Source organism: Schistocerca serialis, chromosome 3, assembly GCF_023864345.2.
Source record: "Schistocerca serialis cubense isolate TAMUIC-IGC-003099 chromosome 3, iqSchSeri2.2, whole genome shotgun sequence".
Lineage (NCBI taxonomy): Eukaryota > Metazoa > Arthropoda > Insecta > Orthoptera > Acrididae > Schistocerca > Schistocerca serialis.
The window spans coordinates 852,423,095-852,437,495 of record NC_064640.1 but is presented as its reverse complement, the minus strand read 5'-3'; the positions used below and the strand labels follow the sequence as shown (position 1 = coordinate 852,437,495).

Below are 14,401 nucleotides of genomic sequence, written 5' to 3'. Positions count from 1 at the left end.
CTTAATATTTACTTAATTAATAAAGTATTTTTCGAAGAAAATAGTAACCTAAATCTGTTATTACACAGGATTGTTTACAACATACTACTTGCCATCCATCTAAAGGAGGACTCAAACCCTTGCACTAAGATAAGCAGTAGAAGGAGACATCACCAGGAATGTTTTTAATTGGCTGAGATAACCAATTACTTGCTGTATGTTAGATGGGAGCTTCTCAAATATCTTCACACCATAGGATATAATTCCTAAGTTAGATTTCTGTCTTGTATTGATGGTGGAGATCACAGTTCAGCTTGTACTGGTTTTTCACAGCCACACTACAGTTCTTTCATGACACCTATATGCCCACTATAATGACTGATTTTTTTTTTACCCACCAGACAGCATTCTCAGGTGCAGTATGATGCATAGGATGGGGAGAGCCAACTGTTGCCTTATCATCAGATGGTGCATGTTTGCAGCACTGCTGGAGTGGTGCTGCTGTGGCCAGGCGTGAACTGTACATACTTCTCACTACATTCAGTGTGTACATGTTTTGTTCTCTGGCCATAGCTACATGAGCCACAACAATGCTGGAAATATGCAATAAATATGTCCCATCTGATAATAAATCTCTTGTGAATTCAAAACCAGTCATGGTAAATAGAAACTGAAGAATAACATCATAGGTGCCTGGTTGCTGGAAACCTTTACACAATTTTAAACCTGAACTGAAATTGCTTCTTCTGGCAACATCTGCCTGAAGAGAGGTATTTAACAAAAACCTTGTGGCATAAGACTACGATTGCTTGGGCTATTTAGAACTAAATGTCAATATTCCTTCACAGTAACATGAGCAGTGACAGAGACCAATATGTTCATTATTATTACTTTTCAGCCAGTGAGCTAGCTGCTAATCTGTAAGTAGCTAGAATGTAGACACAGAAGACACAGAGTGTAAAACCAATGTAACCTACACCATTTTGGTACAAACAGACCAATGATCCTTGGAACACAGCATTATTTCTAGTTAGACACACAAACTATATCTGAAGAACAAAATCAGTCTATATAAAGGGATCTACTGCTCTAACTATTATAAAAGGTAGATTGGCAGAACAAAATCATGACTCCACCCACCTGTTTTGAACAGTAATGTCATCAACATGGTTTAAACTATTTCAAGCACATACAATACGGTGACCATGACATCACTTATTACAACTGCAAACAAACATAAATAACATTGAAGTATTTAACTCCAACATCAGAATGAAACTGACAGGAGAACTCAATGACGGAGGTGGTTTCGGGCGCGGACAAATATACGACAGTAAGAATAATGACATTACAGCAAAACAAATAGTTGCCCAAAAATCAAGCACATGAAATCCTCAAAATTTAACACAAAAAAATTACAAAAACAAAATCTATTGGTGTTGTAAATTTCGATACCTCAAATGAGGACTACAATACCAGTAACCCATACACAACTATAAAACTCAACACCACAATTTTCACCCACATAGCTCCAACAAAGCCCTCGATACCAGGAACTAACATACTACTCTAAAACATGGTGTTGCAAATTTCACTTCACCCATAATCCTCAAGCAAAGGTCTTGATATCGTGAACTTGCACCCAACTCCAAAACCCGATGACACAAATTGGCCTATATAGCACCAAAAAACAAAGCCCACTGTACAAAAAGAAACACACTCAAATGCTAAAATCTATTTTCCACACTTTCACTTACTCTACCTAATACAAAGACCACAGTACAACAAACCAAACCATGCCCACATGACTAATATCAGATACATATTCTAATGGTACACCATTAACCATGATATCAACCAATCACAGTCCAACACAATTACCACACACTGACAAGAAAAATCCCAAAATTTATGAAAAATTGGTCATCACCAATTTCAATATACACAAAGAAACTATAGTCAACAAACTCATACCATACATAGTGTGGTATCAATGTTCGATACCACACTTGTTAGGGGTTGAAGTTATCGACCACAGTCCATATTAGTATCGTTGGACCCGCGAGTTGCAACCAGCGCCGCTCCGTGGCTTGTATCAACTTTCTAGAGAGCTCTCATCCACTCTTGCTCGGGACGTCAAGTAGTAAAGCCTTCAGCTGATAGGAAGCAACCTCTAACAAGGCACTTAGTAACATATGGCCCAAACAAGGCCTCAGTAGCTATCTGTTTATAATTATATGCATGCAGCCAAGAAGAATCCTCTACAACCAGTTAAGTACAATATATATTATTTTTTTACCAACGACTTTTAATTATTTTAGTCGTTGCAGATCCAGACCATTCAGCCAGCACGTTATCGACGTTACTGACAAACCTGCTGTGATTTATATGTTTCTATTTAGCATTGGCCACCAGTCAACACTGGCGACGACTTGTTCGTCGTCGTCATAACAATTGGCGACAAGGTTAAAGGTCCAGATTTTTTGGAAAGTGGAACAGTGACAGCAGCCTATTTATACATGTTTACAGACTATATACCCGGCTGTGCCACCCATCCTCTCCGCATGGTGTGATTGTGAGTGCATGACATTTTTTCCTAGTCCCGTTCGTGATTATTTGCTTTCGTTGTGATGGCAAATCCAGAGGCAGAACTGTTACGATTACAGAATCAGCAGACCAACGCACTACTACACACATTGGGACTGCTCGTCCAGGGACAACAACAAGCTGTACCACAAGTACCAGCTGCACAGGAGCTGGCCGTACAGCAGGTCACAGCGCCGCTGTTTCGCGCATTTGACTTCTGCGTGGAAAACTGGCAGGAGTGACACGTACAGTTTTCACACCACCTTGCTGCATATGACATCCAAAGTAAAACACGGCTGCATGTGCTTTTATCTTGTGTTGGCGTGGCATCATACCACATTCTCCTCAAACTCTTCCCGAGAAGTTCTCCAGATCAGCACAGTTTCGAAGAACTTGTTCGGGAATTAACTGATTATTACAAGGAAAGTGTGAATGTTGTCACTCAGCAGTACAAATTTTTCCACACAAAACGTGCACCTCAGCAGAATTACCGTGAGTGGGTAGCCACTTTGCAAGGCCTCACTCGCAACTGTGGCTTTTCATGTTCTTGTGGCATATCATATTCTGACATCATGGTACAGGACACTATTGTGCAAAACATGTCAGACACACGCATTAGAAAGCAAATTCTTAAATTATCCAACCCCACTTTAGAACAAGTGTTGGACATTTTGGACAGGCAGGACACTTTGGATTTTGCTGCAAATTCTTTTGAATTGCCTCCCGCTGTCTGTCAGGTTAGCAAGCTGGCTGCACGCGCATCACACATACATGATGCTGTACTGGCTCGGTGCATGCCTGCCCAATTCACTTCCAGGAAAAAGACACCTGTTATGCACCGACAGAAGCCGCCTGCTTTGCGCTCATGTCCGCAATGTACTTCAAAGCACTCACACCAGAACTGCCCATCGCACAAGGCCATGCGCCGTTTTTGCAACAAGAAGGGACATGTCCAGGCAGTGTGCCTCAAAAGACAAAAATCTAATGCTCCATATTACATTTCCAGACAAAGTGGCTTCCACCGGAACGGTTTCCAAAATGAGCCATAAGCAATGGAAATAAATGTTGTACATTCGCCTCCAGTACCTGTGACATTGCCCGAGTGTGTGAATTTTCTTTGTGATGCCAGTGCAAGCCGACGTAAGGAGACCCGTCACACACGATCTTCCTGTCAACATAAGCCAGTGCACACTGCTTCTCAATGCCATTTTTCGCTGATGGCAGAACAAACTTTTTGTAGACTTGAACATTCAGAATCATATGATCCCTTTTCAGTTGGACACTGGAGCTTCTGTTACACTCATGAATCATAAAACTTACGAATTGCTTGGTTCACCTCACTGAGTAACGCAAATGTTACGTTAGCTACCTACAGTGGTCAAAGTATCAGGTTTTAGCACTGGGTAGTTTGCCAGCGACATACCGTGGGCAAACTCAAGTGATTTCTTTTGATGTACTGAGTTCACCCTCAGCTGTAAACATTCCTGATCTTGATTTATTTGATGTATTCTCCTTAATTATGCACGATGACATTCTAGCCGTCACTAAACGTGTTCCCACCAACAGTGTTTCCGAACTATGTCAAGAGTTTGCTGATATTTTTTCGCCAGGTTTAGGGCACGAGACAAATTTTCAGACGCATACTGAATTGAAGGGCAATGCACAGCCTCATGCGCTTTCTAGATTAAGTTGCTAAAACACTGCATGCACTTAAGGAACAAGGAGTGATTGAACCAGTGACAGCATCACTATGGGCTTCACTGTCGGTTATCTTAACAAAACCATCAGGCAAATTGCGACTGTGCATGGATTTTAAAGCCGCCATCAATCCTCAAATTGTTGTTGCAACATTTCCTACGCCACGTCCAGAAGACTTGTTTGACAAATTGTGTCAAGGTAAATATTTTTCCAAGTTAGATTTGCAAGATGCACATCTTCAAATTCCTGGGGATGATGAATCCCACAAGATTCTCATCGTGAAAACGCATTTAGGTCTCTACAAATTTAAGAGGCTTCTGTTTGGATGAGCCTCTGCACCTGCACTATTTCAGCAGTACTTACAGACTCTTTGTGCATCGATTTCTTCAGTGTCTAATTACCTAGATGACATCGTAGCTTCTGGTTCTACACAGCATGAACATTTGCATAATTTGAGACAGTTACTTGAAGTGTTACATGAGAATGGACAAGCTCAATAAGGACAGGTGTACATTTTTTTCCGAACAGTTATCCTACTTAGGACACGTAATAAACTCTCAAGGCATCCACCTAAGTCCGGATCATATAAGAGCAATATCAGAGCTACCAGCATGCAAGACAGTTAAATAATTACAATCCATCCTTGGAAAGCTCAATTATTATCACAAGTTTTTGCCTCACGTATCATCTCTTGCAGCAGCGTTACACCGACTATGTTGAAAGAACGTTTCGTTCAATTGGCTGCCTGAATGCGAATGTGCCTTTCAGCAGCTTAAATCTGCGTTGTTATCTAGTACATAACCTCTTGGCCTCATGGTTGACCCTTCCGATCGGAGCTGTTCTTGCACACAAAATCGGTTTGCGCGATTGCCTGATTGCATTTGCATCAAAGCTACTCTCCTCTGCGCAGCGTAACTACTCGCAGATCGAGAAGGAAGCTCTTGCTTTGATTTTTGGAGTTACGAAAACCCACGCCAACACATTACCCAGATAGCCAATAGCTGAAGACTTGCTGTTCGACTCTTCCGAACAGGCTTGTATGTTCACTGGTGGGCAAAATGATGATGTAGTAGAAAGTTTTTCTGCTGACTTTTGTTGTATAACCACAGCAACAGCTAACAACCTAGTATTAAGTGTTGTTTTGTGTTATGTTACTTTTTATAAAATTTGGATCGAAGATCCATTGGTTCGTCTTTTTTTTTTTTGTGCAGACGACTTTTTGTCCAACGTGGTGTCATTTTGCTCTGCACGGGGATCGATCAGTCTCGTGTTATTGTTCCTTGTTCTTTGCAGTCACCTGTGCTACGACTTCTTCACCAAGGTCATTAGAGTATCGTACAGACAAAACAGTTAGCTCGCCGTCACCGTACCTGGTTTGGTATTGTTTCTGACATACCCAAGATTTGTTGTCCTTGTTCTGTGTGTGCAGAAAACCAATCCGCACCACCGCAGAAAATTTTCTCTTGGCCTAAGGGAACTTTGCCACAGAATAGCTTACATTTAGATTTCGCTTGTCCTGTTTGGGATGCATGATGGTTAATTCTTTCAGCAGTTTTCCATCTGTTGTTCACATGTCATCAACATCGTTTGCTACCATCAAATACTTGTCTTCTATATTTAGCATAGAAGGACTGCCACAAGTCATTGTCACTGGCAGTGGACCTCAATTTGTGTCTGCAGGGTTCAAAACCTTTTATGAAGCTAATGGTATTCAGCATTTAACTTCAGCACCATTCTCCCCTCAATCGAACGGAGCCGTTGAAAGATTCGTTCGGACATTTAAGTCGCAAATGTCTAAATTGATTGATTCTCATTCTTGTTAGGATGCTCTTTTGTTGTTTTTGTCTTTGTACCGATCGCAGCCATGCGACGGTGCTTTGCAGGTGAATCACTGCAAGGTCATCCTCACAGAACTCTGCATTTGTTGCATCCCCCACACCGCGTTTCTTTGCCATGGCAGACTCACAAAATTTTGCCTGATGATATTGTCTATTTTCATCATTCCCACGGCAATCGCCGATGGATGAAAGGGTGCACCCTTCGCTATCTTGGTCATGCTATGTTTGTCATATCAGGTCCATCTGGTGAGGTGTCCAGGTATTAGAAGCAGATGCGTCTCTTTAGCCGTGGTGTCTCTGCCACTTGCCCTATGTTTCCAGTGTCGGCGCCGTCGGGGGTGCCCCCGAAGGGCCTTCTTTCTTGCTCTCCTCACCCCTGGGTGCAAGCACCCATAGCTTTGCCTTTGCCGCGCGATGACGTGCCAGCGCGCATACCATGTCTCACAGGGAAGTCGCCCGCAGTGCCAGCAACGCTGCGGTGACCAGATGGACCAGATGCCTTCAACTGTGATAGGGCACAGTGAAATTCAGGTTACAACGCCATCCAACGCCACAGAACAGTCTGCACTTCCTGATTTCCAGTCTTTGATGCCGGTCAGGTGCCCCGACCCGATGGAGGTCGACCCTTCGGTTGCGCCCATAGTTGTAGAAGCGCAGATGCCTCATGTTGATGTGCACCCTGGAGTAGATTTCCAGGCATTTCCTGTCTCCCATTGGTCGGAATGGCAGGGTGTGGGTGGGCATGCCCCGCCTGCAGTCAGTCTCCCCACCTCCTCGACGACATCAGCATGGCGTCCCCCACGTGGCGGCCATAAACCACATTCAACGGCCATTCGAAGATTTGCGAGGGAGGAATGTGGTATCAACGTATGATACCACAATTGTCAGGGGTTGAAGTTATCGATTGCTGTCCATATTAGTATCATTGTACCCATGAGTCATAACCAGCACTGCTCTGCGGTTTGTATCAAGTTTCTAGCGAGCTATCGTCCACTCTTGCTCGGAACATCCAGTAGTAAAGTAGCATAACCTTCAGCTGATAGGAAGCAACCTCTAACAAGGCGCTTAGTAACGTATGGCCTAAGTGAGGCCTCAATAGCTATCTGTTTATAATTTTATGTATGAAGCCAAGAAGAATCCTGAACAACCAGTTAAGTACAATATATATAATTTCTTCCAACGACTTCTAATTATTTTAGTCGTTGCAGATCCAGACCATGCAGCCAGCACCTTATTGACATTACTGACAAACCTGCTGTGATTTATATGTTTCTATTTAGCACTGGTCACCAGCCAACACTGGCGACGACTCATTCATCGCCATCATAAAACATATAATAAAAACAAAAATATCTCCCATTGCAACAAGTAATGACCTACTCATAAATATCTCTATCTTATTCACAACTGAAGAAGAAAGAAAAAATTAATATTAAATCTCTGACCATAAGAAACACATGCCACTAATATTTCCAAACATAAAAATGAATCCATCAGGTACAATGTGAAAATTCAAACTATCTCAGCACAAAACCAGCAGAAATTCTTCCAATAGCAACCTGAAACATTCAATTCATGTCAAACAACTCACTAACATACATCTAGCACAAGAGGGCACCCCCAAATACTACAACACACCATCTACAAACACACAGAAACATCAAACCTCACCATGACATTAACACCACATCACAGGTACGTCACAGGTCTAAGCAGATGGGTGTAGCATCAGCACCTGACCTTGAGCAAATAACATGACAGTAGCCTCAGATAGTAAATGTGAAGCGGAAAGCAAAAAGGGACCTCTTGTCGGAAGAGTAAAATTTTCAGTACAAGCAAAAACCTATCTGGTATTTCTTTATTACAAGACATTCCGAAGTTTAATGAAGCCTTAGGTAATAACGATAATGTTACTGATAATGTTATTATTGAAATAGAACGAAAAGTTAATAGTGATCAAGTTGTAGGTGAGAACGATGGTGCTCAAGAGTTTGACCTGATGGCTGCATAAATTTAATTGACTCTTTTGATGCTGACAGAGATCATGCTCTCGTTTCAGAGTTTTTAAAAGCAGGTTGCGGGTGCAAAGAAGAATGTTGCAATTACTGTTCAGTTGATGACTATTTGGAAATACGTCATGAATGTGCTGAGATTGATCAGTATGAGAACAATGTCAACACATTAGATCAAGTAATTTTAGGCCAATTGCGGTGTGTAACTTCAGATTCTTCTTTGACAGCTCGTAAACATAAAGTACAAACTGAGAGGAAACAACCAGAAGTAAATACTAAGTAAAAGGTCGGCATGTTTGTAAAAACACTTACATGTTTTCCAACAATATTAAAATTAAAAGACTAAAGCGCTCTAACAAAAATGTAAAATGATACAGGATTGACTGTCAAAGCTCATGGTAATGCAAGAAAACTTCCTAAGAATGTGACTTCTTTTTCTGATTCAGAGTTTGTTGTAAAGTTTTTACACAACTACGCAGAACAACATGCCATAATTTTACCAGGCAGAAGTAGCACTCAATTTAATGCAAATTTCAAACTTCTACCTTGAAGTGCTAATAAAGCCAAAATTTTTGAAACTTACATGGCTTCCTTTACAAACGATATGCCCGTAAAACCAGTATCAAGTAAAGTGTTCTGTAATATTTGGAAAGAGATATGCCCAAAAATAGTTGTCATGAAGCCCAAATCAGATCTTTGCGCATTTTGCCAATGGCATTTCACTCCAGGAACTGCAATGGCATCAGTGCCTGTAGAAACTAAAATGGAAACTATTGAAAAAATGAGGTCCCATCTAAAACTTGTTGCAAAATAGAGAGAGTTTTATAAGGGAACTATCAAAAAGACTAAGGAAAATTTTGAAGATGGTGATAGAAGTTGTGTACACTACGGTTTTGACATGGCCCAGCAGGTTTACATACCCAGTAACCCATTGCAGCCTGGACCTATTTAGTTCTTGCTTCCATTCAGAATAGGAATATTTTATGTGTGAGACTGTGAACAAACAAGTAAACTATCTACTCCCAGAAAGTGTAGGAACAACAAAGGGATCCAATGTTGTTGCCAGTCTTTTCCATAACTACTCGAAAAACTACAGTCATGGAGAAGACAATGTTCATTCATGCTGACAATTGTGTAGGTCAGAACAAGAACAACATCTTATTACAATATCTTGCTCGGAGAATCAGTAATAACAAAAATAAGAGAACTGTTTTGTCATTCATGCCAGTAGGTCACACACAATTTGCATGTGACTGGGCATCTGGACTTTTAAAGAAAAGATTTAGGGTCACCTATATCTCTTCCATACAAGAGTTCACCGACTGCATTGAGAAATCTACATCTACAACACATGTTAACTCAACTGTTGCTGTTGGAAATGACATAGGTGAAGTTGCTGTGAATACATATGACTGGCTAAATTTCTTGAAGGATAGTAATGCTAACAAAGTACCTCACATACTAAATACAACCACTTTGAGTTCAACGTTAGCTCCAAAGGTAGAGTACATTGCAAATTGGACATTGACGGAAATGAATTTGTGTATTGCATCTTCCCCAATGACAATGAACCCACTGGGTTTCCTGCTGCAGTAATTCCTCCAGGCATGACAAGACAACGTAAACAGTATCCTTTTAATAACATCAGGACCTATTGCAAAGAGAACTACAAAGACATTATGTGTCTTGAAGTAGGCTCAGAATGTGAACCAGAAACTCAAGTCAGCGACAGTAAAGATCCTGATGAAGAACCTGAACAAACAAATATTCCAGTAAAAAAAAGAAGAGGTGAAAACGCTCTTGTTAAAGTGCCTTTAACCCCATTCAGACTTTTTTTATGAACAGAAAATCAAGTCGTTTAGCAACTACAATTAATTGCTGCAGGATCAAAATTTGATGCAAAAGATGCCATAACATAATGTAAAAATAGAAATATTATGCCAAAAAATAAGCACGGGGCTTGCTATATATTTCTCAACAAGGGGCCAATTTATTTGGTTTCAAATGTATTTACACTCGGATGTGATATAGGTCTCAGGGAGTAATCCACTTATTGTGAAGTGTTAATTTAAAAAACTCCAAACCACTTGACAAAGGACATTTTAAGTGTAATATATATGCAGAATTTGTTTCTTAAATATGTAAAGTCAAGCAATGATAATAAAGTGAAACTTTAAAAGCCCATATCTCAAAACACCTCTTTTATGTCATAAATATTCAACCTGCCATAACTTCCTCAAATTTAGAGATAGAAATAAAATTTTTTTGCAAGTTGTTCAGAATGCAATGCTGAATGTAAAAACTACAAAAACTCAAATTCCCACATTTTCGACAAGAGGTCCCTTTTCGCTTTCCGCCTCACAAATATTGATAAGGCAATGACTGCCAATTGGCAAGGAAACAGGACTAAATTATCTAGAAAGAAGCTTAATTACTGTTGGAACATTTGTTCAGTGTGTGCATCTTTTTGGTTCAACCCAAAAAACGTCAGCACTGGCTGCTTTGCACTTAGAAATCTTTCTCACTGTACTGGCCCACAAACAAGACTGACAGCACAATTTTATTCAATCTGTACTACAGCATATTCTTTTTAATCAGCGCAGCTAAGATTTAAAAATTGTCTATTCTAACACTGAAATTCATATACTTACACCCTAAACCATTTACTCCCCACTGGTACTTAAGATTAATAATAAACAGCGAATTTTGAAGACGCTGATTTTCTGAATGTAAGCCGCATAAACCCTTACCTGCTACTTCAGTATCTTGTTTTGCAAATGAAAAAATTTCTCACACTATCTACTGTTTAGCTGCATGTCACCTTCTGCTTTAAGCAAGTTTCATCGTTAAACACTTCAGTGACTGAAAATAAAGTTCAAGAACTTCACTACTTAACAACTCAAAATGTTTAAATGAAAGTTAACTTTCAAGAAGCCTTCCATCAACCATATAAACAGTACTAAGTTGCATACAACATACCTTTGTACTCTTTAATATACACTTACAAATATGAAACTAAATCTGCAGTTTATAACGTTCTCAGTACAACGCTGTACTTGCAGCTTGAGCACATACGACACAGTATTAGATAAATCCTCTACATTTATATTCTACGGGAAAATACGATATGCTAACCACAATCATTTTAACTCATCAACTCACTTGCCTCCCAGAATGTCAATGTATATTACGTTTCCTATTCTCTCTCCAACAATTTTGCAACCCATTTTGCGTTCTGCTATTCGTTTGTTATAAATCGGAACAGCACGAAGCCTATGGCTGAGTTACCACTACAGTTCCACGAAGCACCTACTATCTTGACCAAAACAATAACTAACAGAGATCTTCCCGCTCGCCAAAAATTTCGTCTTCAAAGTTAATACTCACAACGCCTTCAAATGGGATGTGGTAACATCTGAGAACTATATCACGTCCCCTTGTTTCGCTGTCATTAAAGTCTTGTGCGATTCACCGCCAAACACTGTACTTGCATCGCTTTATTACACATTTACAAATATTGCAAAACAAAGTAAATTGACTAATTCAACGAAAGCTAGGTCCATGGAAATACAACTGTAATAAATTTCTTTGCAGTGGTTCGACACTCGTTAACTATCGATAGTTGTGAGCGGCAATCTTGTAGCCTATAAATAGCGAGTTTTCGGCGCTGCAATTGAGAGAAAAAATTGAAGTACAGCAGAGTCAAAAGCAGTAGCACTTATCGTAAATTTGTTTGTAGTGTGAACGTGGAAATTGAAATGTTGGTGTGGGAAACCACTTTAACTCCGCCTGCAGTTACTGTTGGAGTGAATTAAGTAGCTCTGCAGTTGCTGTTGCCGGTCCCAAGCCCGGAGAAAGGAGGAGGGTTGGCGAAGCGCAGAAGCCATAAAAGAATCGATATAAAATAGTTGGAGAGCTCCTGTAGAGCTTCATACCTTAGTCGTAATGACGACGACGATGATAATAATAATAATATTGATTAAAATTTCAACGAGCGTAACAAGCAGGAATGTTGGAGCTTCCCAAATCTCTTCAACCGAAATGCAAATACTTCTGAGCTTAACCGTTTCTATTAAATAAAATTTTTCTTGGTTATCGCTATTCTTATAACAGCAAAATATAACAGTTTAAATGGATAACTTGCACGCCCTCCGCGCTTGTGCCAATTCCTGCTATTATCTGTCAGTGTAATAGCGCCAAAAGGCTTGTCAGTACGAAAGGATAGCGTGTTCAGCTTCGAAGTCTAGACAAAGTTATTGTAGTAGTGGACACAAGGAATAGGATATTCTAACCACTGCTTGTCAGTATATTTAGTCCTTAATGAAATTTGTTGAAAATAATGTGCCTATTTACAACCAATAGCTCAATATATAGTATCGATACTAGTGATAAGAACAATCTATATAAAAACCTGACATCACGTACCTTGGTCCAAAAAGGCGCTCAACATTCAGGAACACACAGATTCAGATAACTGCCAGCAACCATTAAAAACTTGGCTTCAGATAAATTACAGATTAAACAGAGTCTGAAAGACTTTTTGGTAGGAAACTCATCTACTCTTCAGACGAATATCCTAACAGGGACAGTTAGACCAGCTTATGTAAAAATTTCTGTTTTGACAGCACTTGGTCACAACAGTTAAGATTAGGTATGATGATAAATTTATCAAATACTTATAACTAGGTTTCATTCTGATAGTGTATTAATTCTATAAATATTAGCAGTTCCAATTTATTGTAAAATATGGTCACATATTGTGACAATCTCCTGCCAAATGATTGGGGAAGTGAGTGTTGTATTCATGTGTTCTATATTTTTTATGTTATACTTTCTGACATGTTCCATGCCCATGAGAGTCATGTCATTTTTGGGTCTCTGGAACAAAAACTTAATCTAATCTAGAAAGAAAATTTCATCTCATCAAAACAGTCAATAGAAATTGTGAATTAAATTTCATTATGGGGCTTTAAATTTCTAGTAATGGAATAATAATATTTTTGGGTAAAGTTCACAGTCATATAGATTACCACATCGTCCAGTACGAGTATGTATTTAGAATATGATTTATAACCTCTTTGTAATGTTTAGTTGTCTCAGCTACATTTTCTGACATGATAGAGAAAGAATTCAAAGTATGACTAGTAGTAAATCTGGCAAAAATTACAGTGATCCCTTAGACTGCCCTCATCTGAAGAAAAGTTGAATTTCTAATTTATAATTGAGCTTACTGTTGATCTGCTAATGTTATGACCAACCTTGCCTTCCACTTGCTGAAACATGCACTGATTACCCTGAAAGTAACATTGTTATTAACTTTACTAGTAGAGAATTAAAATTATAATAGATATTCTCTCTCTCTCTCTCTCTCTCTCTCTCTCTCTCTCTCTCATCTGGGGGAGTACATCCTATGGGTTTAGATTGTAGACAATGTCTAGCATACGCGCAGTTTAAAAGTGCTGTATATTAAGCCATAGGTGTTAAAACTGAGTGTCTGAATTCAAGTCTTCATGTGACCTGAAAGAAATGATAAATAATTGTACAACATGTTTTGAGTCACTTGTTCAGGATAATGACAATTCTGTTTGCCTCTTGCTTATAATGACTTGTTTATGTGTAGATGTCTATGCATTAAGGTTGATTACATGCATGTGTTGGCCACCAGTAGCTGAGTGGTCAGCGCGACGGACTGTCAATCCTAAGGGCCCGGGTTCAATTCCCGGCTGGGTCGAAGATTTTCTCCACTCAGGGATTGGGTGTTGTGTAGTCCTAGTCATCACCATTTCATCCCCATCGACGCGCAAGTCGCCAAAGTGGCGGTCAAATCAAAAGACTTGCACCAGGCGAGCGGTCTCCCCGATGGGAGGCCCTCGTCACACGCCATATATACGAGGTGTAAGGCATTCAGGCTGATACATGCAAGTGAAGAGAGTGGGAAGTGGGCCTACAGTTAAAGATATGTTTAGTTGTGTACGTATTTGTTGTGTCGAAGAAAATATCTTACTTGTGAATTCACTATGGTACTGCAAAACATTTAACTGCAGCTGCCAGGTAAATAAACAAACTTAAAACTTTTTGCAGGGCAAATCATCCTGTGGAGCAGATACAGAGTAGAGCAAGTTATACATGCAAAACAATAATCTTGTGTTTTTCGCCTTCTTTGTGCAGACAGGGACAGGTAGGGTCAAAAAGGAAGAGGAACAGATAGCTCTAAAAATATATGAGACTTTGGTGACAAATGCATGTAATGTTGCAAACCTCTTAAACAAGTACTTTGTTTCTATCACT

At 39.7% G+C, this 14,401-nt stretch overlaps 1 protein-coding gene across 1 annotated transcript in view; it reads left to right on the top strand.

Moving 5' to 3' along the window:
* The first annotated feature begins 9,792 nt into the window (after window positions 1-9,792).
* LOC126471265 (unconventional myosin-Va-like) overlaps window positions 9,793-14,401 on the top strand; it is a 163,186-nt gene continuing 158,577 nt past the window's right edge. The window contains exon 1 of the mRNA XM_050099383.1: window positions 9,793-9,885. Coding sequence (XP_049955340.1) covers window positions 9,793-9,885 — 93 coding nt within the window. The remainder of the gene's footprint in view (window positions 9,886-14,401) is intronic.